Source organism: Bufo gargarizans, chromosome 11 (genome assembly GCF_014858855.1).
Source record: "Bufo gargarizans isolate SCDJY-AF-19 chromosome 11, ASM1485885v1, whole genome shotgun sequence".
NCBI classification, from domain to species: domain Eukaryota; kingdom Metazoa; phylum Chordata; class Amphibia; order Anura; family Bufonidae; genus Bufo; species Bufo gargarizans.
Window position 1 is genome coordinate 25,446,715 of NC_058090.1, and position 25,707 is coordinate 25,472,421.

At 47.7% G+C, this 25,707-nt stretch overlaps 1 protein-coding gene across 1 annotated transcript; it reads left to right on the forward strand.

The window, feature by feature from the left end:
• NRDE2 (NRDE-2, necessary for RNA interference, domain containing) lies at positions 1 to 25,707 on the forward strand. Its single transcript, XM_044271924.1, has 14 exons — positions 1 to 116; positions 1,254 to 1,362; positions 3,854 to 4,051; positions 4,598 to 4,741; positions 5,540 to 5,987; positions 7,058 to 7,463; positions 12,448 to 12,581; positions 19,672 to 19,795; positions 20,758 to 20,933; positions 21,182 to 21,568; positions 22,170 to 23,050; positions 23,142 to 23,280; positions 24,079 to 24,150; positions 25,513 to 25,707. Exons 1-14 carry the CDS (start codon positions 56 to 58, stop codon positions 25,636 to 25,638), a joined length of 3,405 nt encoding a protein of 1,134 aa, XP_044127859.1. The 5' UTR covers positions 1 to 55; the 3' UTR covers positions 25,639 to 25,707.

Genomic DNA, 25,707 nt, shown 5'->3' on the forward strand with positions numbered 1-25,707 from the left:
GAAGAACTCTCTGACGTAGATCGTGTGCGACGGGACTGTTGACAGAGACGCGAACATGGCTCTATTTCCAGCATTTGCTGGGTGTTCCAGTGCCAGTGCCGCCCCTGAGCAAACGGGTAATCCTGAGAGAGAGCCCGGCCCTGTCCACCTGCCCTAATGATTATCTGTGTCCCGGGCAAAGAGCCCTTTCCCTCGCCAGATACCTCCTGTACCCCTCCACCGCTGCCAGATACCTCCTGTACCCCCTCCACCCCTGCCAGATACCCCCTGCCAGATACCTCCTGTGCCCCTCCACCGCTGCCAGATACCTCCTGTACCCCTCCGCCCCTGCCAAATACCTCCTGTGCCCCTCCACCCCTGCCAGATACCTCTTGTGTCCCTCCACCCTCGCCAGATACCTCCTGTGCCCCTCCACCCTCGCCAGATACCTCCTGTGCCCCTCGACCGCTGCCAGATACCTCCTGTGCCCCTCCACCCCTGCCAGATACCTCCTGTGCCCCTCCGCCCCTGCCAGATACCTCCTGTGCCCCTCCACCCCTGCCAGATACCTCCTGTGCCCCTCTACACATGCTAGATACCTCCTGTGCCCCCCACCCCTGCCAGATACCTCCTGTGCCCCCCCACCCCTGCCAGATACCTCCTGTGCCCCTCCACCCCTGCCAGATACCTCCTGTGCCCCTCCACCCCTGCCAGATACCTCCTGTGCCCCTCCACCCCTGCCAGATACCTCCTGTGCCCCTCCACCCCTGCCAGATACCTCCTGTGCCCCTCCACCCCTGCCAGATACCTCCTGTGCCCCTCCACCCCTTCCATTTAACTCCTGTGCCCCTCCACCCCTGGCAGATACCTCCTGTGCCCCTCCACCCCTGCCAGATACCTCCTGTGCCCCTCCACCCCTGCCAGATACCTCCTGTACCTCTCTGCCTGATACCTCCAGTGCCCCTCCGCCCCTGCCAGGTACCTCCAGTGCCCCTCCGCCCCTGCCAGGTACCTCCAGTGCCCCTGCCAGGTACCTCCAGTGCCCCCCTGTGCCCCTCTGTCCCTTCCAGTGACCCCCTGTACCCCTCTACACGCCAATGTGCCCAACCTCCTCTGTCCCTCACTTCTAATATAGGCAGGATCTGTTTACTGCCTTCAGGTGACTCCTGTTCCCAAATACTCGGAATGAAAACCTGGGAGGCACCAGAGATTTGGGGGTCACTATAATTTGTGGGGGAGCTACAGTGTTGTCTCTATTGATGTCTCATCCGCAGGACTGGACTGGCTGAATAATCGGAGCTTCTGTACAGAAGATGCCCTGTCCCTGCACCAGCGCACCCAGCTCGCCCCGCCGCCCGCCCACCCTGTTTCTCCACTGTCCAGGTAGTCTGATCACATAGGTCACAGCATGTCGCTGAGTCAGGGCCTGATGAGAGTTATAGTTCAACAACCCAGATGGGTGCAAACACCTTCTGTGTGTGAACTAGTATATCTGCTACTTGGAAAGTTGGATGATAATTAGTATGACCCAGAGGCTGTGATATCAATAGCTGTCAAAGAGCTGTCCTGATAGTTTGTTACACTGTATCAGTGCAGATAAAATGTATCAGTCTGGAGTCCAGGGGATTGTCTACAATGGATACCTTTTGTAACAAAGTCTCAGCTATGAGACTGCTCTACTCTGTCTGGTAAAATGCTCGGCTCCCTCGTAATCAGTCGTCTCCATCGGGTGCTGTTGGTGTCCAGTATGTGACAGACCTGACAAACCCACATTTGTTTTAAAGGGCATTTGACAGCAGTTTTGTACCTATGACACTGGCTGACCTGTTACATGTGCGCTTGGCAGCTGAAGGCATCTGAGAAAAATTATGTTTTCTTATATGCAAATGAGCCTCTAGGAGCAACGGAGGCGTTGCAGTTACTCTTAGGCCTCTTTCATACGGGCGTTGCGGGAAAAGGTGCGTTGCGGGAACATGCGCGATTTTTTTCGTGCGAGTGCAAAACATTGTAATGCATTCTGCACACGCGTGAGAAAAATCGGCATGTTTGGTACCCAAATCCGAACTTCGTCACAGAAGTTCGGGCTTGGGATCGAGGTTGTGTAGATTGTATTATTTTCCCTTATAACATGGTTATAAGGGAAAATAATAGCACTCTGAATACAGAATGCATAGTACAATAGCGCTGAAGGGGTTAAAAAAATAAAAAAATCATTTAACTCACCTTAATCCACTTGCTCGCGCAGCCGGCATCTCTTCTATCTGTCTTCTGTGTGCAGGAAAAGGACCTGTGGTGACGTCACTCCGGTCATCACATGGTCCATCACATGATCTTTTACCATGGTGATGGATCATGTGATGACCGGAGTGATGTCACCACAGGTCCTTTTCCTGCATAGAAGACAGACAGAAGAGATGCCGGCTGCGCGAGCAAGTGGATTAAGGGGAGTTAAATTTTTTTAATTTTTTTTTAACCCCTCCAGCGCTATTGTACTATGCATTCTGTATTCAGAATGCTATTAATTTCCCTTATAACCATGTTATAAGGGAAAATAATAATGATCGGGTCTCCATCCCGATCGTCTCCTAGCAACTGTGCGTGAAAATCGCACCGCATGCGCACTTGCTTGCGGATGCATGCGATTTTCACGCAGCCCCATTCACTTCTATGGGGCCTGCGTTGCGTGGAAAACACACAATATAGAACATGCTGCAATTTTCATGCAACGCACAAGTGATGCGTGAAAATCACCGCTCATGTGCACAGCCCCATAGAAATGAATGGGTCCGGATTCAGTGCGGGTGCAATGCGTTCACTTCACGCATTGCACCCGCGCGGAAATCTCGCCCGTGTGAAAGGGGCCTAAGAGGCTCTGCTCTCTCTGCAACTGCTGCGCCTTCTCCACTATGATTGATAGGTCCAGGCAGTGAAAACGTAATCACCTCTGTCCCTGTCAATCCAAATGGAGAAGGCGCAGCAGTTGCAGAGAGAGCAGAGCCTCTAGGTTAGTGGTGGTGAACCGTTTAGTGGCAGAGTGCCCAAACTGCAACCCAAAACTTATTTATCGCAAAGTGCCCACACGGCAATTTAACCTGAATACTACCAAATATAGTGTATCTACCATGTACTTTATCATTTAGCTATAATAGCTTAATAGCCTACATTCAGTGCGCCGCTTGTGCCGTTCATAGTGCGCCCTGCGGTGATTAATGTCAGAAAAGGTCTAAGGCATCAATATGCCGTGCCCGTCCTAAATACTCATTTGCATATATGAAAACATTATTTTTCTCAGCAATGCGGGCACATATGAACATGGGACTAACACAGATGCCTTCAGCTGCCAAGCGCACATGTAACAGGTCAGCCAGTGTCATAGGTACAAAACTGCTGACAGATGCCTTTTAAAATTGTCACTGTACTGTGAAAAAAAAACTTTTGGTATGTCAGAGCTCTGAGGAGAGAGAAGTGAGAGGAGCTTAGCATTCTATGAGCTCGTCTCCTCATTCTAGCGATCGGCAGGGGTCTTGCCATGACATGTCTATGGCAAAGCTTTCTGTGTTGGTCCCATGTTCATATGTGCCGACATTGCTGAGAAAATTAAAGGGGGTGTCTAAAATTGGTAAAGGCAGAGAAGATGTAAAAATAATAAAATACATTACAGTCACTGGTATATACTCCCTAACCCCCTCTGCTCCAACCCTCCCCACTGCTGCAGCCATGATGTCATGTTCTTGGCTGCAACAATGACGTACCCGTGTACCACACGTGACCGCTGCAGCCAATCGCTGGCCCCAGTGGAATAAGGCGTGTTGGTATACGGGCATGTCGCTGTGGTACACTGGAGTGACTGAGTTGTATATTGTATGATTTACAGCAATGACCCCAAAGGCCAGACCTCTGGGAGCGAGTCTTCCGATTCAGGGGCTGAAAGAAGGAAAAAAAAGAGGAAAAAGAAGAAAAAGAAACACAAAAAGCATAAAAAGCGGAAGAGTAACAGCGAGGATGATGATGAGGATGATAAAGAGCATGATATGAGAGATTTAAAGAACCCTCAGTCAGTGGGGGCTGCAAGGTGGGTAAAAGCACATATAGTGACCCCCTCACCCTTATTAACATGCATACACGGCCTCGTGCATTCCTTTCTATGGCAATGGTGGTGAGGGCAAAGAGCTACCTAACCCCAATTCTGTAGCTCCTTGTCAGGCATTTGTAATTTGCTGCAGCGTCTCTATACCATTGCTTGTCTATAGTCGGGGGGCAGAGATATATTAGAAAATCGCTATAAAGGCAATTTCCTAATATTCAACGAAAAGTGTATCCGCAGGTGATCAGTGGTATTCAATTCTTCGGACCTGCATCTAAGCTTCCTAGGTTTTCCATTATAACACGTTGATGTGCGTTTGGGGGAGGTTTGACCCCCATCGATGAGCTGCGACACTCCAGTGAGTACCACGGCCCCTGTCCTTGGTCCTGCAACTCTGACTCCTCCGTATTGGGTATTGTATAAAAACCATATGATGGCCTATCCTAATGTTATCCCAGTGTCAATGAGCCCACATCATACTGCTCTGTAAATGGTTAACCCCTCCTATACCTGTCTTCATGTTCCTGGCTGCAGGGAGGACGCTCGGGGGTCAGACGCCCGCCGCTCTATCGGGATGGACGAAGCCCAGTCTGCACCAGAGGAGACGTTCAGAGTTGACAGGAAAGCCGACCCGGCAAACTGGGAGTATAAGTCGCTGTACCGGGGAGACATTGTACGGTGAGGATAAAGCAACATCTGCAATTTCATGCCTATCCCATAGATTATAGGGTGCACAACACGTGTGATAATTGCATTTAGTAAAATTTTTGCAAAGCCTGGGTCTAAATGATAAAGCCTGAGCTCATCCCCCCCCCCCCCCCCCCCATGTCACGCGGACCACATAGAGGAGTTCAGTTTACTTGTCACTTTGCTCTTTTTTTATTGTCGCATGTTCAAGATATGGCTGGAATTTTATAAACTCGTAATTGTTTCAATAAGGGGTGCGAGCGGCGGTGCCAATAGGTCATTTTAATCACCAGAGACTCTAATTCGCAAAGCTTTCTATTCTCTATTCCAGAGCTGTACTCACAATTCTGCTCTTTACCACAAGTCAGTTCATTGTAGGAAGTAACAGGTCAAGTCAGTCTTCACTTACCCTCCAGTAACATCCAAAGCTGCATTTGGAAATCTGCTTCTGACAGGCAAATCCCTAGCTACTTAGATCCCGTACTGGACTTTTTATGATGAATTGTAGTTGTAGGAAGCACAACATTTCATAACCCGTCCCAGCCGAGCGTGCTCTGATGCTGAACAAGCAGGGGGCAATGGAGAGATGTGAGGTCCCACAGCCTAATAGTTAACAGGAGAGCAGCAGCATGTTGAATTCAGCTCTGGATGTGATTGCGGTATGACTCGCATCAAGTAAATCGTAAAGTGGGTTTTCCCTGCCACTATCTGCAGAAATACCATGCAGTATATGTCCTGTTCATTGTATGATGAGAGTAGTAGTTATCTGCCCTTGTTTCTTATGTGCAGGTATAGGAGGAGAGGTCATTCCTGCCTGGGGATTGATCCCAAGAAGCAGCAGATCATCTGGGAGGGCGCAAACAACAAGAAGACGTCTCGGAAAAGGGCAGACCGCTATTACAGCAAGGCGGCGGTGCAGACTTTGCGGGCCAAGGCGGAGTCTGTGTCCTGCGGTAAGGACGGTGCGGACTCCACTTCCGGCGCCTTCATTCCAGTGAAGGACTGTGAACCACACACCACTGCCTCCTCTTCCGGTCCAGTCAGCTGGGTGAATCCGCTGGGTGTGTACGATAGCTCCACTGCCATGTGGCTGCAAGGTAAAGGTGGTCCCGAAAGCAAGACCCCAGCGCCGGAGCCCAGAGACACCAGCATCCTGGAAAAGGTGGAGGATCACAACAAGAGAGTCCGAGAAGATCCTACAGACATCAAGACGTGGATGGAGTTTGTCTCATTTCAGGTGCCATGTTCATAATGCTGCAGTGATATCTGACCTTGAGATATCTGGTTCTGGAAAAGCTGGGTGGCAGCATATACAATGCAACCACAGGGATTGTCACCCAGCTTTCCTGGAACCTAGATCTGAGGCCTCTTTCAGACGGGCGTTGCGGGAAAAGGTGCGGGTCCGTTGCGGGAACATGCCCGATTTTTCCGCGTGAGTGCAAAACATTGTAATGCGTTTTGCACTCGCGTGAGAAAAATCGCCATGTTTGGTACCCAAACCCGAACTTCTTCACAGAAGTTCAGGCTTGGGATCCGTGTTCTGTAGATTGTATTATTTTCCCTTATAACATGGTTATAAGGGAAAATAATAGCATTCTGAATACAGAATGCGTAGTAAAATAGCGCTGGAGGGGTTAAAAAAAATTAAAAAAAATTTAACTCACCTTAATCCACTTGATCGCGCAGCCGGCATCTCTTCTGTCTTCTTTCTTTGCTGTGTGTAGGAACAGGACCTGTGGTGACGTCACTCCGGTCATCACATGGTCCGTCACATGATCCATCACCATGGTAAAAGATCATGTGATGACCGGAGTGAAATCACCTTAGGTCCTGTTCCTGCACACAGCACAGAAGACAGACAGAAGAGATGTCGGGCTGCACGATCAAGTGGATTAAGGGGAGTTAAATTATTATTTTTTAACCCCTCCAGCGCTATTGTACTATGCATTCTGTATTCAGAATGCTATTATTTTCCCTTATAACCATGTTATAAGGGAAAATAATAATGATCGGGTCTTCTAGCAACCGTGCGTGAAAATCGCACCGCATCTGCACTTGCTTGCGGATGCTTGCGATTTTCACGCAACCCCATTCACTTCTATGGGGCCTGTGTTACATGAAAAACGCACAAAATAGAGCATGCTGCGATTTTCACGCATGAAAATCACCGCTCATGTGAACAGCCCCATAGAAATGAATGGGTCGGGATTCAGTGCGGGTGCAATGCGTTCAACTCGCGCATCGCATCCGCACGGAATACTCGCCCGTGTGAAAGGGGCCTGACGCTTACATTCTGTCTGTCTGCAGGATGAGTTGATCCATCAGCCCAGCATGTACTCCACGAGTGAGAACGAGATGGACAGCCACCGGATGTCTCTAAAGATGGTCCTGGAGAAGAAGCTGTCCATTCTGGAGAGAGCCATCGAGAGTAACCCGGCCAGTACAGAGCTGAAGTTGGCGCGGCTGCGGCTGTGCACAGAGTTCTGGGAGAACGCAGCGCTGCTGAAAGAGTGGCAGAAGTTGGTTTTTCTGCACCCCAATGAGCCACAGCTCTGGAAGAAATATCTGCAGTTTTGTCAGGGCCAGTTCAGCACCTTCTCTGTGTCCAAAGTGAATGCCATCTACGGAAAGTGTCTGAGCACCCTGTCTGCGGTGCATGACGGGAGCATGCTCTCTCATCCGGTTATGCCAGGCACCGAACGCAGCATGTATGGTGAGTGGAGTCTTTACTCTCTTTATATCATGTCCTGTATTTTTTTTTTAAGTAAGTTTTGCTGCATGTTACCATTATTTGAACCTAAATCCTGGCCAGGCAGCATGCCACGCTCATGTAACCCACTTTTACAAAGTGACATGCGTGGCGCAGTTGGTTAATACATTTGTCCCACGGTGCACTCAACACAATGTTGGATTAAAATGCATAAAAACACAGAAGGGGATTTTTTTAAGCCAGTCTGCATTGTCGTCATCTATGGCAAATTTAGGCTACTTTCACACTTGCGGCAGAGAGATCCGGCAAGCAGTTCCGTCGCCGGAACTGCCTGCCAGATCAGGCAAAATGTATGCTAACTGATGGCATTAGTAAGACTGATCAGAATCCTGATCAGTCTTAAAAATGCCTGATCAGTCGAAAAAATGCATTTATTTTTTTCACTTTTTTTTCAGTCTGCGCATGTGCAGAACGGAAGGACGGATCCGGCACTAATACATTCCTATGGGAAAAAATGACGGATCCGGCATTCAGGCAAGTCTTCCGTTTTTTTCGCCGGAGATAAAACCGTAGCATGCTGCGGTTTTCTCTTTTGCCTGATCAGTCAAAACGACTGAACTGAAGACATCCTGATGCAAACTGAACGGATTACTCTCCATTCAGAATGCATGGGGATAAAACTGATCAGTTCTTTTCCGGTATAGAGCCCCTGTGACGGAACTCAGTGCCGGAAAAGAAAAACGCAAGTGTGAAAGTACGCTTAGCAGCCATTGCGTGTTGTTTGATAAATTAGTTGCATCTTCACAAATGCACTTTTGGTACTTCAGTTTTTGTTTTTGACACCAGCCTCTACTGGAGTGAAATAGCATTTTTTGGTTGCTTTTTGAAAAGTTGCTAAGTCTGGTGTTTGCTGAATTAACCCACCTTAATTACACATAACACCCCTGTAGGAGATAGTTTGTAACAAACTTAAAGCGGTCATCCCAAGAAAAATATTCTACAGTTTTCAAACCAGCACCTGGATCCAAATTCTTTTGTAATTGCATGTAATATTTAGCATATTCACTGAAATATGTCTTTATAGCGCCACCTGCTGGTTATTATTTTTTTTCTTATTTCTCTGTCCGGCTCACTGAGATGGTCGCACATGCTCAGTTTCATCCTTCAACTGCCTCCTGAGCTGTAATAGGGAGAGCATGGACAGGACCCCTTAGCTGACCACAAAACACACTTTAGGATCCACGCTAATATAACAGACCTCCTTAGCTGCAGCAGAAAGGACACTCCCCTCGAGCTGTCAGCTTGATATAAATCTAGCAGAGTAATGAATGGATCCATGTGAGATGCGGGGCGGGTTCTCGCTTTGTTAGAAAGAGATTTTCATGTACTAGATGATGTCTGATTTCCATTTCTTACATTAGTCGTGGGATATCCCCTTTTAACTGTTCCAAAGCTGTGGCTTTGCCTTCCGATAACCCGCTCACGTGATGCTCCTTTTGTGAATATCCAGCCTTCGCCAACATACCACCCATTACCAGGTTTCCAGCCTGGTCTATGGACACTTACATGGACTTTAAAGTGGTGTCCTTATCTTGTGAAATGCTCATGTATCACTAGGGTATGCCATCCCTTTATGGGCAGTGGTGCTTAGACCACCCGCTGTGCATTCACATGACTGGGGCCACACTGCAGTTCACTGCATGGCTGGGTGGTTGGGAGCGCTGCTGTGCAGGGAAAGACTAGAAGCGCTGCAGCCCTTTCATGCTTGCCCTGCAGCCCACTAAATCTCAGGATAGTTGGGGTCCCAGAGGTCGCACCTCCACCGCTCAAAGTGCTGGTATATCCTACTTATCCTATCCTAGTCTACTTATGGCAAAACTGAGGTCTACTTTCCAGAGAAATGAGGGTCTAGGGTCTTGGACCCCATTGATATCGCCTTCTGACAAGTCCCCATATGAGATATCAAGATATGTTTCAAAGATACAAATTCCTGTTTGATGTGAGGGTGCAACACAATGGCGCACTGCAGCCTGGTCCAGTATACTGTGGCATCAGCTGGCACAATACAGGCATGTGCAGTTTACTGCCAGTTCTCATGCCCAGAATGGTTTTCTGCCAACCTTAGTTTATCTGCCAATATATATATTTTTTTTTATTAGATAATTTTTATTAACAATTTTTTTTCCCAATGTACATAAACAAAATAAAAGACAAAACATCCGATCAAAGAATACATGAACGGGTACATAAATTTCTATTGGACGTTTAGAAAATTATCGAGACATGATACAGGAGAATACCCCTTTATCTGCAGTATATAATAATATTGCATAAACCACCCCCCAACCAGCGATGAGACGGGCACCACCCCACCAAATAAGGTATAATACGACAGAGCAACAAGAAGAATATTGCCAACTCTCTACCCATAAATTCCACACCCGTCCTGTCTAAGAAAAGCCAACAACGGGTGATGTCCAAGATTGGATGCTTCATGCATGGGGTATTCCATGGTGTGGGGCCCTTGTACCTGCGACGTAAATTCACCAGGGTCTAGTAACTCTGCGAATTTTAACATCTCGCAAGTTAACAAGATCAGACGTGGAGGTAGATCCTTTTCAGCTCAAGGGGCCAGATTTTGGAACCTGTGTGGAAGACTGTGTGTACACAAGACTATTCATCATCATCATCATCATCATCATCATCATCATCATCATCATCATCATCATCATCATTCAATCATTCATCATCAATCATTCATCATCAATCATCATCATCATCATGATGCACCTTTTCTCCGGATCGCCTACCCCTCTTCTCCATCCCTGTTCCGGTCTCGTGTATGCCTGTTCCAAAATCACACATATCTCTGAGATCACTCCTCACACCACATCCAAAAGATTAATATGTCAGGCTATATTACCATGATCCTAGACGCTACCCATTTGTCCAAAATTTTGGTAAACTTGTCCAGACATTGCCTTTTTTAGTGTATACACTTTTTTTCCAGGCGAATGATTTCGGCCATTCTGTTAAAGAATTCACTCCCAGGTGGGGGCTGGGGTCTAAGCCAGTATTTAGCTATTAGTTTCCTGGCCTGGAAGAGCAAACGCTGCACCCCCCAAACGTGGATTCTGTTTTTTTTATGTCCAATATTCCCAACACACATGTCCTCGGATCAGGCAGGACCGCAATATGATATGCGTCCTAAAAAGTCCTAAGTGCCGTACACTCCCACAACATGTGTATCAGGGGCGCCGGACTCTCCCCACATCTAGGGCAAGAGGGCATCGTTCCTAGTCCCGATCTTGAACAGTCCCCATCACCATGGACTTGCATTGGGGGTCATGACGGATCCGTTTTGCTCCGCATCCCAGGACGGAAAGACAACCGCAGCACGCTCGGGTTTTCTCTCTGTTCTGGGAACGGAACGGAATACATTTTGGAGCATTCCGTTCAGTTTTGTCCCCATTCATTGTTAATTGTCAAAACTAAAGCGTTTTTTTCCGGTATTGAGCCCCATGACTGAACTCCGTACCGGAAAACTTTAACGCTAGTGTGAAACTAGCCTAAGCGACACCAACTTTGCCTGAGCCTGGAATACGTAACGTAACTGCAAAAATTGATAACGGGCCGTACGGGGGAAAGGCAGACTCATCTCTGAATTGCTCAAATGATTTAAACACGCCATCTCTTTGCAGCTGACACACAAACCTCACACCCTTCCTTTGCCAAGGCGAAAACCCTTCCAGGCGAAATATTTCAGATAACTGCGGATTCCTCCATAGAGGAGTGGCGTGAGTGAAGCCCCGTATCGACAACAAGTCATGGCACCTATGCCAAACCTTATGTATCTCAAGTTAAGTGTAGGATGTCCCATCAACTTGTCGAAGAGACCGCTATGTTCCAATAGGACTACAGGGGAGTCACGTTCTGCCCCAACCCCTCCGCTGTGGCCTCTGTGAGGAAATACAATATAGCCAGGGACTAGGAATAGCGAGACCCCCTTCATCTTTCCCTCTCTGTAAAGTTGCCAAAAGGATCCTGGCCCGTTTTTTTTACGTCATATCAGGCTTCTAAACAGCCTTTGTATTCTAGAAAAGATCCGTTGTGAATCCGCCAATATTTTTTTACTGTTTTACCATATTTTGTGTGTCATTTCCTCACCACTCTGCTTGCTGTCAGGGAACAGATGTGTTGTTTTTTTTTACATTTAGAAGAAGATAATTGATCTGAACCTAGTACTGCTCACATTACATAGGAATCATTGAATGCATTCCAGACAGTCATCTGTCAACTGCAGAGCCTGAATACCATTTACCTGCACTGATACATTGTACCAAACTATCAGGACAAGAGAGCGATTAGTGCTTGTGTTCTATTCTCAGGGGATTGTCTACACTGGATATAATTCTAACCAATTATGGGATGTGTGAAAATGACTGACAAGGTCAGGGAGGGTTTTCAGCATCTGACCGCAAGCAGAGATCTTGAGAATGGTGAGGCAGTGAAGCACAAGATCTATTTAAAGGGGTTTTCCGGCAGCAACCTATTGATGACCTATCCTCCAGGTAGATCATCCGTATCGGATCGTGGTGGTCTGATTCCTGGCACCCCTGCCAATCAGCTCTTTGAAGAAGGTGAGGCCTCTTCCCAGGCCAGTGACGTCACCTTCATCGGTCGTATGGCCTAGGTGCAGCTCAGTACCATTCAAGTCAGTGGGCTTGGGCTGCAATACCAAGCATGGCCACTATGCAATTTATAGCGCTTTACTTGGTAAGCTGTGAGGAGCCTGCGGCCTCTTCAAACAGCTGATGGGCGGCGATGCCGGGAGTCGGACCCCCCCCCACCAATTAGATATTGATAACCTATTCTGAGGATAGGTGATAAATGTTTTTCTCCCTAAAAACCTTCTTTATTATGCAAATGCTACATGGACGAGAGCTTTCGTTATTCCGTATCTTGTGTAACTTTTCTCCCTCGGCAGATATTTTCCTTCAGCAGTGTCACTTCCTGCGCCAGGCCGGTCACTGCGAGAAAGTCGTGTCCGTGTTCCAAGCTCTTCTCGACTTCACTTTCTATAAGCCGGAGAGTGTGAAGAACATGACTACGAAAGAGCAGGTAAATCCCCACCGACATGAGCGCTGAGCACCGCCGCCTTCTACGCTTTACGTTTTATCGTATCCTAGTCGGTCTGACGTAGAAGCGTAGGAATATAACTCGTGTGCACACACCAACGCCAAACTTTCAAATGTTATTTTACAGCAGGGGTTTCCAACCTGTGGCTCTCTGCCCATTGCAGAACTACAACTCTGCTGTCAGGGCATGCTAGGAGTTGTAGTCTTTCAACAGCTAGAGAGCCACATTTTTGAAGGCCTCTGTTTCACAGTATATAAAGCCGAATGCCTTTTGTAAATCATTTATTGTTCTACTCCTCAGTTATATCATGTCTTGTACTTCAGTCACACCCAGAGCTGCACTCCCAATTCTCATGGTTACTACTTGGATTCAACACTTTGCTTCCATCATTATTACGACGGGGCAGAAGGTCTGCTCTGAGCGCGCTGCACCATTGGCTTTGCTCTTCTGTCTGCGCATGCGATGTATGGATCCATAGAAAGTATATGACATCTGTACTCTGTACGCTCAGACCAATGGGAAAAGCCAGTCAAAGCTGAAGGTGCCGGGCGCTCTGAGCAGCTCTTCTGCCCCTTTGTGTATGTTTTACAAAGCTTTAGGTGCCCTTTAACAACAGGGGGCAGCAGTGAGGCGGGAAGTCCTGCAGCCTGAGCGCTAACAGGAGAGCAGAAGAAGTCTGAACAAATATATATTATTAAAGACATCAGTGGTATTGATCACGTTGGGTCTGTATACCATGCCATTTCTGCCTTCCTTAGGGGATCATGCTAGGGAAGGACAGTAGTAGAGATGTAAATAGGCAAGTATCCCGCTATAGAGTGCATGGATCATATGCCCTTCTAGGGTTTAACCATTGCCCATTCCCCTGTTACCTTTATGGACTGTGCAACGAGTATAGATTGCATGGATCATGTGTTCTTCCATGGTTTGACCATTGCCCATTTTCCCCGTTGTCCTATGGACTGTGCAGCGTGAAAGAACTAGATGTGTATTACACTATTGCACCCCAACCCTATGGCTGCCTATAAATCAAAATCTTATCAGGAATGCAAATAAAATGTAGCACCCCTTTAAATTATCCTATTATGTCTGAATAGTATAACACCCCACTCCCCCTGTTGCTGCTGAAGGGTAACTGACCCATCCAGGAATAGCGGTGAGGTGCAGGGTGGCTGCGGCCGCACGATTACAAAGTAACATAGTTTATAAGGCTGAAAAAAGCCTTCCGTCCATCCAGTTCAGCCTGTTATCCTGCAAGTTGATCCAGAGGAAGGCAAAAAAAAAACCTGTGAGGTAGAAGCCAATTTTCCACACCCGGTCATTTGAACGTGCCATATAGTCGTCCTGGGACAAATCTCCGGATTCCCTGGACCGGCGTATTTACCTGTCTGGACACCTGGAAGTGAGGAATCCTTTCTCCCAGTGACATGGACGGTCATCACCACCGACACCAGCCTTCAAGGTTAGGGCGGGGTCTTCGCCACCCGGACAGTCCAGGGCGTTTGGTCTCCATCGGTGTCCAAACTGCCCATCAACATCTTGGAGCTCCAGGCCATTTATCTGTCCCTTCGGCATTGGACCCCTCTCCTGGAGGGCCGTCCACTCAGGGTACAGTCGGACAATGCCACGGCTGTAGCCTATATCAACCACCAAGGGGGGAACCGCAGCCTGGTGGTGATGAAGGATTCCTTAAAGATCTTACAGTGGGAGGAAGCCCACGTTCAGGTGATCTCAGCGGTCTACATCCCAGGAGTGGACAATTGGACGGCTGATTTTCTCAGCTGGACGACTGTGGACCCCGGGGAGTGGTCCCTCCATCCGGAGGTGTTCGAGGTGCTTTGTCTCCGTTGGGGCCGGACGGACGTGGACTTGATGGCGTCCAGACTCAATTACAAGATCTCTTTATTCTCTTGCGCGTGGGACCCCGAGACGTTCGACGTAGACGCCCTCATGGCGCCATGGGACGGCTTTTCTCTCCTGTAAGTCTTCACCCCTTCCTCTTCTGCCTCAGATTCTGCGCAGAATCAGGATGGAGGGCATCCGGACGATTCTGATCGCCCCGGACTGGCCTCGCCGAGTGTGGTACTCTGACCTCATTCTTCTTCTAGGGGACACACCGTGGCCCCTTCCGCTCAGGGCCGATCTTTCACAGGGTCCGGTCTTCCACCAGAGTTTAGATACCCTAACGTTTGACTTTGTGGCTATTGAAACATTCCTTCTAAGGCCTCATGCACACGACCGTATGTGTTTTGCGGTCCACAAATAAAAAACGGATGATGTCCATATGGCATCTGTTTATTTTAATTTTTTTGAGGATCCATTGTATTAATGCCTATCCTTGTCAGCAAACTAGAAAAAAACAGGACATGCCCAATTTTTTTGCGGGGCTACGGAACGGACATACTAATGTGGACAGCACATGGTGTCCTGTCCGCATTTTTTGTGGACCCATTGAAATGAATCCGCATCCTATCAGCAAAAAAATCGGAACGGACAAGGAAGCAAAATACGGTCGTGTGCATGAGGCCTAAGGCGGAGAGATTTCTCTGATACGGTCATTAAGGCCAGAAAACCCACGTCGTCCAAAATCTATTACAGGTCCTTCCTGCATTCCTGTGAGGAACACGGTCTCCCTCCCAGACGGGTCTCCCTCCCTCCTATTCTAACATTTCTTCAGTCTGGATTAGAACATGTACTCGCGCTTAGTTCCTTGAAGGGACAGGTCTCAGCCCTGTCCATATTTTTCCAGCGTTCCCTGGCTGGGTTAGGCCCTGTGAAGACATTTCTGCAGGTGGTGGCTCACACAGTGCCTCCTTATCATCCCCCATTGCATTCTTGGGACCTGAACCTGGTCCTAGGCTCTCTCCAGGCTGCTCCGTTCGAGCCTTTGAGTGCGGTCTCTCTTCGCTTGCTCTCTTGGAAGGTGGCCTTTTTAGTGGCCATTACGTCTATCAGGAGAGTTTTGGAATTGGCAGCCCTTTCTTGCAAGGAGCCCTTTCTGGTGTTTCACCAAGATAAAGTGGTGCTCCGCCCAGTGCCTTCTTTTCAGCCGAAAGTGGTGTCAGCCTTTCATGTCAATGAGGACAATGTTCTCCCCTCAGCCTTCTCATCCGAGAGAGTGCATGCTCCATCGGCTTGATATGGTGAGGGCTTTCAGGATCTACCTGTCCGTTTCTGATTTCTTTTCGGTGTATGGACGATTGCCAGGAGGATTCGGTCAGCGATTGCTGAGGCATACCGCTCCCGGGACAAGGCGCCTCCCACTGGGATTACGGCGCACTCTACCAGAGTGGTCGGGGCTTCTTGGGCTCACCTCCACCATGCATCTGCGTCGCAATTGTGTAAGGCTGCGACTTGGTCCTCCTTGCACACGTTCACAAAATTTTACCGGGTGCATTCCCTGGCCTCGGCGGATGCTGCTCTGGGCCGCAGGGTCTTGTAGGCCGCAGTGTAGTAACTTCCGCGAGGGAGTTGTTTTTCATGGGGTTCTGGTTTTCCCTCCCCGTGGACTGCTTTAGGATGTCCCACGGTCCTGTGTCCCCCAATGATACGAGCGAGAAAATGAGATTTTTGTGAACTCATCTGTAAAATCTCTATCTCGCTTAGTTCATTGGGGGACACAGGACCCACCCAGTGCGGCATGTAGGGGCAGTTGGTTGCCGGTTGGGACCTCGGTTCTGGTTTGATCCTATGGCGGTGTGCAGTTCTAGTTTGTTTTTCGGTTTACTTTCTGCTTCTCTTACTGCTTGGGCACAAACTGATATGCTCTCTCCAGGCTGGAGGAGGTATAGCCGGCAGAGGACAAGCTAACAGTTTTCAGCCTAGTGTCGCCTCCTAGTGGCAGCAAACAGCTATACCTACGGTCCTGTGTCCCCCAATGAACTAAGCAAGAAAGAGATTTTACAGGCGAGTTCACAAAAATCTAGTTTTTGATAATCGATCAGAGTCCTATAGTCCCCCCATTCCAGTTATTACTTTAGTTGCCCTCCTCTGGACCCTCTCCAGCTCTGCTATGTCTGCCTTGTTCAGAGGAGCCCAGGACTGTACACAGTACTCCATGTGTGGTCTGACTAGTGATTTGTAAAGTGGTAGGACTATGTTCTCATCACCCCTTTTGATGCAACCCATTATTTTATTGGCCTTGGCAGCAGCTGCCTGACACTGGTTTCTACAGCTTAGTTTGCTGTTGACTAAAATTCCTAGGTCCTTTTCCATGTCAGTGTTACCCAGTGTTTTACCATTTAGTATGTACGGGTGACTTGCATTATTCCATCCTATGTGCATAACCTTACATTTGTCAGTGTTAAACCTCATCTGCCACTTCTCTGCCCAAGCCTCCAATCTATCCCGATCCCTCTGTAGCCATATACTGTCCTCTGTAGTGTTAATTAATTTACAGTTTAGTGTCAGCTGCAAAAATTGATATTTTACTATGCAATCCTTCTACAGGATCATTAATAAATACACTGCCCGTCCAAAGAAAAAGTCGCCACCTGGATTTAACTAAGCAAATAGTTATGAGCCTCCTATTGGATAATTACTGCCGGGCGATTATCTTTCAGCTGGCAACAAGTTATTTAACCCCAACTGGTGCAATGAGTTGCTTCTCATTTCTTAAACAACCACGTCGAAAGACACATCTCGTGGTCGTGGAAAAGATGTTAGTCTGTTTGAGAAGGGTCCAATCATTGGCATGCATCAAGCAGAGAAAACATCTAAGGAGATTGCAGAAACTACTAAAATTGGGTTAAGAACTGTCCAACGCATTACTAAAAACTGGAAGGATAGTGGGGACCCATCGTATTCGAGGAAGAAATGTGGTGGGGAAAAAATCCTGAAAGATCGTGATTGGCGATCACTTAAACGTTTGGTGAAATCAAATCGAAGAAAAACAACAGTAGAACTCAGGGCTATGTTTAATAGTGAAAGTAAGAGCATTTCCACATGCACAATGTAAAGGGAACTCAAGGGATTGGGACTGAACAGCTGTGTAGCCGTAAGAAAACCACTAATCAGTGAGGAAAACCAGAAAAAAAGGCTTCAATTTGCTAGGAAGCATAAAGATTGGACTCTGGAGCAATGGAAGAAGGTCATGTGGTCTGATGAGTCCAGATTTACCCTGTTCCAGAGTGATGGGCGCATCAGGGTAAATTGTGTAAATTATGAAAGAGTGGTTCAGGGAGCATGAGACATAATTTTCACGCATGGATTGGCCACCACAGAGTCCAGACCTTAACCCCATTGAGATTCTTTGGGATGTGCTGGAGAAGGCTTTGCGCAGCAGTCAGACTCTACCATCATCAATGCAAGATCTTGGTGAAAAATGAATGCAACACTGGATGGAAATAACCACCCTCTGTTTTCTATCCCTCAGCCAGTTACTTACCCACATACGGACGTTTTCTCCCAGTCCGAGCATTCTCATTTTATATACTTACCTTTCATGCAGTACAGTGTCAAATGCTTTGGAGAAGTCCAGATACACGACATCCATTGATTCGCCGCTGTCAAGTCTAGAACTTACCTCCTCATAGAAACTTATTTAAATTAGTCTGAGATGACCGATCCCTCATGAAGCCATGCCGATATGGCGTTATTTGCTTCTTTTCATTGAGGTACTCCAAGATAGCATCTCTTAGAAAACCTTCAAACTGTTTTCCCACAACAGATGTTAAACTTACCGGCCTATAGTTTCCAGGCTCTGTTTTTGGACCCTTTTTGAACATTGGCACCAAATTTGCTATGCACCAATCCTGTGGAACACTCCCTGTCAGTATAGAGTCCTTAAATATCAGAAATAAGGGTCTGGCTATGACATTACTTAATTCTCTTAGGATACAGCGGTGTATGCCATCTGGTCCTGGCGATTTGTCTATTTTAATATTTTTAAGACGCCACTGTACTTCTTCCTGCGTCAGACAGGGCACTTTAAATGGGGAATTTACTTTTACATTCTGCTGCATTTCATCTGACAGTTTATTTTCCTCTGTGAATACAGTGGAGAAAAATATATTTAATAACTTTTGCTTTCTCCTTATCGCTCTCTGCAACTCCCCCCTCATTACTCTGTAGAGGGCCGACACCTTCAGATTTATACTTTTTACCATTTATATAATTGAAGAACATTTTAGGGTTAGTTTTGCTCTCTTTTTGGCAATTATTCTCTCGGTCTCTAGTTTGGCTGCTTTTATTTGTTTTTTACATATTACATTTTTTTCCTTATAGTTTTTCAGTGCTTCCTCGCTACCCTCCTGTTTTAGTGATTTATATGCTTTCTTTTTGTCATTTATTGCTTTCTTTACAGTTCTATTTATCAACATTGTTTTTTTCTTGTTCCTTAATCTTTTATTCCCATTTTTGAGGACTTTGTCCCAGTTAGTTAGGCCTATGGCCTTAGTTGGCAAAATTTTTCTTTTTTGAAGTTTTGGTATTTTTGTTCCACTTATTGCTGATATTTCACTGTAGAGCCGGCTATAAACAGCGACGATAGTGTGCTCGGCAGCCAGCGACTCCTCCTTGCTGATTAATTAGAAATGTTGTAGTGAGAGATTCTTCTCTGCCAGGACGAACCCCACAAGGACCGGACTGTGGATTATTAAGTCGGAAGCGTTCAGCACAGAACTGTTGACAACAAATCCATACTGAATCCAAAGCCAACTGCAGCCAACCATGCCAGGGATGTTTAATTAGTTTATGGCAATGGGGTGTATGTAGAAACAGCAGAGAATATGAGGGTTGTGAGATGTTGTCAGGAAGAAAACGTGTCCTTCAGGAATTAGTTTTCTGTATTGCTTGTATTATACTCCAGAGCTGCACTCACTATTCTGCTGGTGCAGTCACTGTGTACATACATTACTTATCCTGTACTGATCTTGAATTACATCCTGTATTATTCTCCAGAGCTGCACTCACTATTCTGCTGGTGGAGTCACTGGGTACATACATTACATTACTTATCCTGTACTGATCTTGAGTTATTTTGTGTATTATGTTTCAGAGCTGAACTCACTGTTCTCCTGGTGAATGCAGCTCTGGAGTGTAATAGTAAAATTTTTTGGTCATTTAATTTTAGGTGGAATTCTTTGAGCCTTTTTGGGATAGCGGAGAGCCTCGATTTGGAGAAAAGGGAGCCAAAGGCTGGAGCTCATGGATGAGGCAACAGGAGAGGGGAGGCTGGGTCATCATCAATAACCTGGGTAATACTCATGTATATCAGGAGAAATCACAATAGTTAAATCATCTGTGTTGCAAAATTTAAAGTACAGGTTCGGTCTCTCTGACATTAAAGCCCATCTGTCAGCAGTTTTGTACCTATGACACTGGCTGACCTGTTACATGTGCGCTTGGCAGCTGCAGACATCCGTGTTGGTCCCATGTTCCTATGTGCCCGCATTGCTGAGAAAAATCATGTTTTATTATATGCAAATGAGGCTCTAGGAGCAAAGGGGGCGTTACCATTACACCTAGAGGCTCTGCTCTCTCTGCAACTGCTGCTTCCTCCACTTTGACAGGGCCAGGTGTGATGACTTCTTCATTCTTTGGCCCTGTCAATCAAAGTGCAGAGGGCGCAGCAGTTGCAGAGAGAGCAGAGCCTTTATGTGTAACGGTAACGCCCCCGCTGCTCCTAGAGGCTCATTTGCATACATTAAAACATCATTTTTCTCAGCAATGCGGGCACATATGAAAATGGGACCAACACAGATGCCTTCAGCTGCCAAGCGCACATGCAACAGGTCAGCCAGTGTCATAGGCACAAAACTGCTGACAGATGCCCTTTAAATTAGTCCTCGCTTTCTCCTTAGCAGCAGAACACAGTGAATACTTCTCACAGCTGAAGGTTTGCTACAATTGTTTAGGAAAGTTTCTGTAGAGTAAGTACCCGGACCCCAGACGGATACATTTACCCGCACTGATACTTTGTAGCAGGCGATTATTCTGAAGTCTGGGCTGCTGGTGTAGCAGAGGATTGACTAGAATGGATGCAGTTGTAACAGATGCTTAACTTTTAGTGTCTGGATGTCAACAAGAATTATCCCACTCACTGCCAGCAAGCAGAGATCTTGAAATGCTGGATTCTCGAAATACAGTTAAATTCTATTAAAAGTAGCGGTTACACCGATTTTTGCAGTCCGGTATAATTGTCTCATCTCTACCCCAGATGAAGAGGACGATGATGGATCAGTTGAGGAGATCGACATCAAAGATAAAAGCCGCCCCCGACCTGAAATCTGGCTGAACATGGAGTGCGCTCGGGAAGCCCAACACTGGATACCGTGGAGGCCGGACGCTGCCAAAAAACAAACCGAGGAGGATTGTGAGGACCCCGAGAGACAGGTGAGAACACAGAGCTGGTCTTGTACTCCAGTCACATTCAAAGCTGCATTCACAACTCTTCAGTTGTCCTGATAGACACAGATTTGGCATGAAAAGAGTGTTAAAAGGTGAAAATTGATGTCAGCTATTTTATGCATGCAAATTGTCTGATAATTCGGCACATATCAGGCCCCGTTGATTCTGGATGTTAATGTCCATCAGTTTGTGTCTCCGTCTGCTGCCCCCCTCATGTCCACGTCTTCTTTCAGATCTTCTTTGATGACATTGGACCATCCATGTTCAAGATTTCCAGCGCGGAGTTGAAGTTCCATCTCGTCCTATCCTTCCTTCAGCTCCTGGGAGTTCCCTGTGACTCTAGACCGCCCCCTACGTCCTTGTATCTCTCCTTGGACGATTCCTCCATCTTTGACTTCACCCCTTCTTACCAGTGGCTGCTGACATCTTATGAACTCCCCCTGTCCGGGGTCAGTGCCGTTGGCCATCTTGATACTATGAGCAGGGGCCGAGGGCAGATCGGACAGTGTAAGGAAGGTGAACGCTTCATACAAGACGTCTTCCAGGCTGCCATGTCCTGCGTCACTGCGGAGCAGAAGATGAAGCTTTCTGTCTTGTGGCTTCAGTATGAAATAACCAAGGTATTAGAGGTTATCTTGGAAAGTAAGGCTTGCTGTCAGTGAATGGAAACCTCCTTGTGTCCTCCCGGTCATGTCTAACTGAAACAGCTGCAGAACTTGTTTAGAAGAAAGTGCTCTGACACACTGTAACATGCCCTGCAGCTGTGTTAAGCCGAATGCACACGGCCGTGTTTCACGGCGGTGAGCGGTCCGTGGTAACCCGGCCGGGATTCCTGCTGAGAGCAGGAGCGTACAGCGTCATTGGTTGCTATGACGCCGTGCGCTTCATGCGCCGCTGCACTACAGTAATACACTCGTATGATCTATACCAGTGTATTACTGTAGTGCAGCGGCGGCATGTAGCGCACAGCGTCATAGCAACCAATGACGCTGTGCGCTCCTGCTCTCAGCAGGAATCCAGGCCGGGTTACCACGGACCGCTCACGGCCGTGTGCATTCGGCTTTAGTAAGATGGGATCAGGACGAGTTTTGTGCATCCGTATGTAAGCAATAACATAATCATGGGTCTACTGTGGCCTACTTGCGCCATTTTTTTAAAAGCAAGGACAGGAAGATAATTGAATTTCATAGCGCAGTGACATCTTTGGTTTTTAATTTTTAGGTAGTTCGGTGCCTGGAGGAGAAAAACAAGAAAAAGCTGAAATCGCAAGGGAAAAGGAGCAAGAGGCTGGCAAAAGGACTTCTTAAAGAGACAGTGAACCGGAACAGCCTGGCACTGTGGAAGCAGTACGCTCTGCTGGAGTGGCTGCTGGGGAGCACAGAGGAGGCCAGGAAGGTGTTTGATGCCGCCATTGGACTTGCAGGCAGCCAAGGGTTAAAGGACCAGGCTTTACGAAGCCTGTCTTTACTGTATGCAGAGCTAGAAGCAGAGGCGGGGGCACAGCCAGGGCATGAAGCCGGCTCCCGTGCCCTCCACGTCCTTACCAGCCTTGCTGAAAGTTCCATTTATGTGCCGTTTAAAGGGCCAGTTCCTGCTGTCAGTATATTAAAAGCAAGGAAAGCGTATGAGCGGGCGCTGGAAGACTCCCTGAAGCTCCCTGTAGACTCTGCTTTGGTCACTGTAACCGGCTGCCTCGCTCTGTTCCAGTATCTCACCGCAGGAATAGACTCTGCTGTTGCAGTGTTTCGTCAGGTCTCTGACTCGCTGGCGCCCCCTGCTGGGGCATGTGATGAGGCACCAGGCTCCTGGAGCCCTCTGCAAGCAGTCACCGTAATGCACACTAACTTACTGAAGTACCACGTGAAGGTCAGTGTTTACCCACGCGCTCCGCTCAGGGAAGCCCTAATGGACGCTTTGCGCTTGTCCCCTCATAACGTGACCCTGTGGAAGTCGTACATCCAGTCCGAGGGCAAATCTCACAACGTCAACAAGGCCCGGAGGTTCATCGACGGCATCAGGAGGGCGACCGACGCCCTGGAGCCGTATCTGTTTGCTATCCAGGCAGAAGAGGGAAGGAAAAAGCTTTTGGAATCGGTGCAGAGGTGATCTACAAATCCTGCCCCTTACTGACCGGTATCTGGTGATGTGTAATGAAATGTCCTGCAACTTTCTAACATACTCTGTGATTTCCAGGGGGGACACAGGAGACATACACGTCGTCATGCCGGAGACAGGCCTGTCCAATCGCATCAAGGTTCTGTATGAGCGTGGACTGGCCACGGAGCAAGGATCCCGCTGTCTTCTGCTCTGGAGGATGTACTTACGTTTTATGGTAAGGGAATCATTACAGTGTTCATACAGCAGTGACCTGTCAGGGAGGGGGCAGCACACATCCCATGACTGATTACTGTCACTAGTCATCCTCCATTATACTCATGTTTATCCTGTACTGATCCTCAAGGCTCATGCACGTGGTCGTCGCTGTAGCCGATTTTCCAGTCCGTAAAGCCCTCATCCTGTATTATACTCCAGAGCTGCACTCACTATTCTGCTGGTGGAGTCACTGTGTACATACATTACATTACTTATCCTGTACTGATCCTGAGATACATTCTGTATTATACTCCAGAGCTGCACTCACTATTCTGCTGGTGGAGTCACTGTATACATACATTACTTATCCTGTACTGATCCTGAGTTACATTCTGTATTATACTGCAGAGCTGCACTCACTATTCTGCTGGTGCAGTCACTGTATACATACATTACTTATCCTGTACTGATCCTGAGTTACATTCTGTATTATACTGCAGAGCTGCACTCACTATTCTGCTGGTGCAGTCGCTGTGCACATACATTACTTATCCTGTATTGATCCTGAGTTACATTCTGTATTATACTCCAGAGCTGCACTCACTATTCTGCTGGTGCAGTCACTGTGTACATACATTACTTATCCAGTACTGATCCTGAGTTACATCCTGTATTATACTCCAGAGCTGCACTCACTATTCTGCTGGTGGAGTTCCTGTGTACAGACATTACTTATCCTGTACTGATCCTGAGTTATATCCTGTATTATACTCCAGAGCTGCAATCATTTCTTGCTGACCTTTTTGTTGTATTTTAGGTCTCTCAGGGGCATCAGGACAGGAGCCGTGGGCTGTTCTACAAGGCCATACAAAGCTGTCCCTGGGCAAAGGTGAGCTATAGTTGATTCCTTGAACCCAACAGCTGAATGGGGAGTTCCACCAAAAATCACAGCAGATGTGGATCCAGTACCCAAGTTACACGAGTGAAGATTCTCCCCCAGCCCACTAAGCAATCTAAATTCTCAGTGACTTGTATTACTAAGGACCGGGGGGGGGGGATCTAAGTGACCTCTGCAGTATTACTCCAGGAACCCTCTCCTCCTCTCTAGCGGAAGGTCTTGTATTTGGGGGTTGTGTGGGGGGTGGCCTTTCTGCTTTATTTCCCTAGTAACCCTCTCCTCCTCTCTAGCAGAAGGTATTGCATTTGGGGGTCCTGTGGGGGGTGACCGCTTTGCAGTGTTTCCCCAGTAACCCTCTCCTTCTCTCTAGTATAACGTCCTGTATATGGGGGACCTCTCTGCAGTATTTCCCCAGTAATCCTCTCCTCCTCTCTAGCGGAAGGTCTTATATTTGGGGTCCTATGGGGGGGGGGTTACCTTTCTGCAGTATTTCCCCAGTAATCCTCTCCTCCTCTCTAGCGGAAGGTCTTATATTTGGGGTCCTATTGGGGGGGGTGACCTCTGTGCAGTATTTCCCCAGTAATCCTCTCCTCCTCTCTAGCGGAAGGTCTTATATTTGGGGTCCTATTGGGGGGTGACCCCTCTGCAGTATTTCCCCAGTAATCCTCTCCTCCTCTCTAGCGGAATCTTATATTTGGGGTCCTATTGGGGGGTGACCTCTCTGCAGTATTTCCCCAGTAACCCTCTCCTCCTCTCTCGCTGGCAGGTCTTATATTTGGGGTCCTATGGGGGGGGGGGGGGGGGGTGACCTCTGTGCAGTATTTCCCCAGTAATCCTCTCCTCCTCTCTAGCGGAAGGTCTTATATTTGGGGTCCTATTGGGGGGTGACCCCTCTGCAGTATTTCCCCAGTAATCCTCTCCTCCTCTCTAGCGGAATCTTATATTTGGGGTCCTATTGGGGGGTGACCTCTCTGCAGTATTTCCCCAGTAACCCTCTCCTCCTCTCTCGCTGGCAGGTCTTATATTTGGGGTCCTATGGGGGGGGGGGGGTGACCTCTGTGCAGTATTTCCCCAGTAATCCTCTCCTCCTCTCTAGCGGAAGGTCTTATATTTGGGGTCCTATTGGGGGGGGGTGACCCCTCTGCAGTATTTCCCCAGTAATCCTCTCCTCCTCTCTAGCAGAAGGTCTTATATTTGGGGTCCTATTGGGGGGGGGGTGACCCCTCTGCAGTATTTCCCCAGTAATCCTCTCCTCCTCTCTAGCGGAAGGTCTTATATTTGGGGTCCTATTGGGGGGGGGTGACCTCTCTGCAGTATTTCCCCAGTAACCCTCTCCTCCTCTCTCGCTGGCAGGTTTTATATTTGGACGCTGTTGAATATTTCCCGGATCGGCTGCAAGAAATTGTTGATTTAATGACTGAGAAGGAACTGAGAGTGCGGGTTCCCCTGGAGGAGCTGGACCTGTTACTGGAGGACTAGTCCCCGCCTGTCTGTACAGTCACCTCTGTATATAGTATTCAATAAATCCCTTGTGGGGGGTGTTGCAGG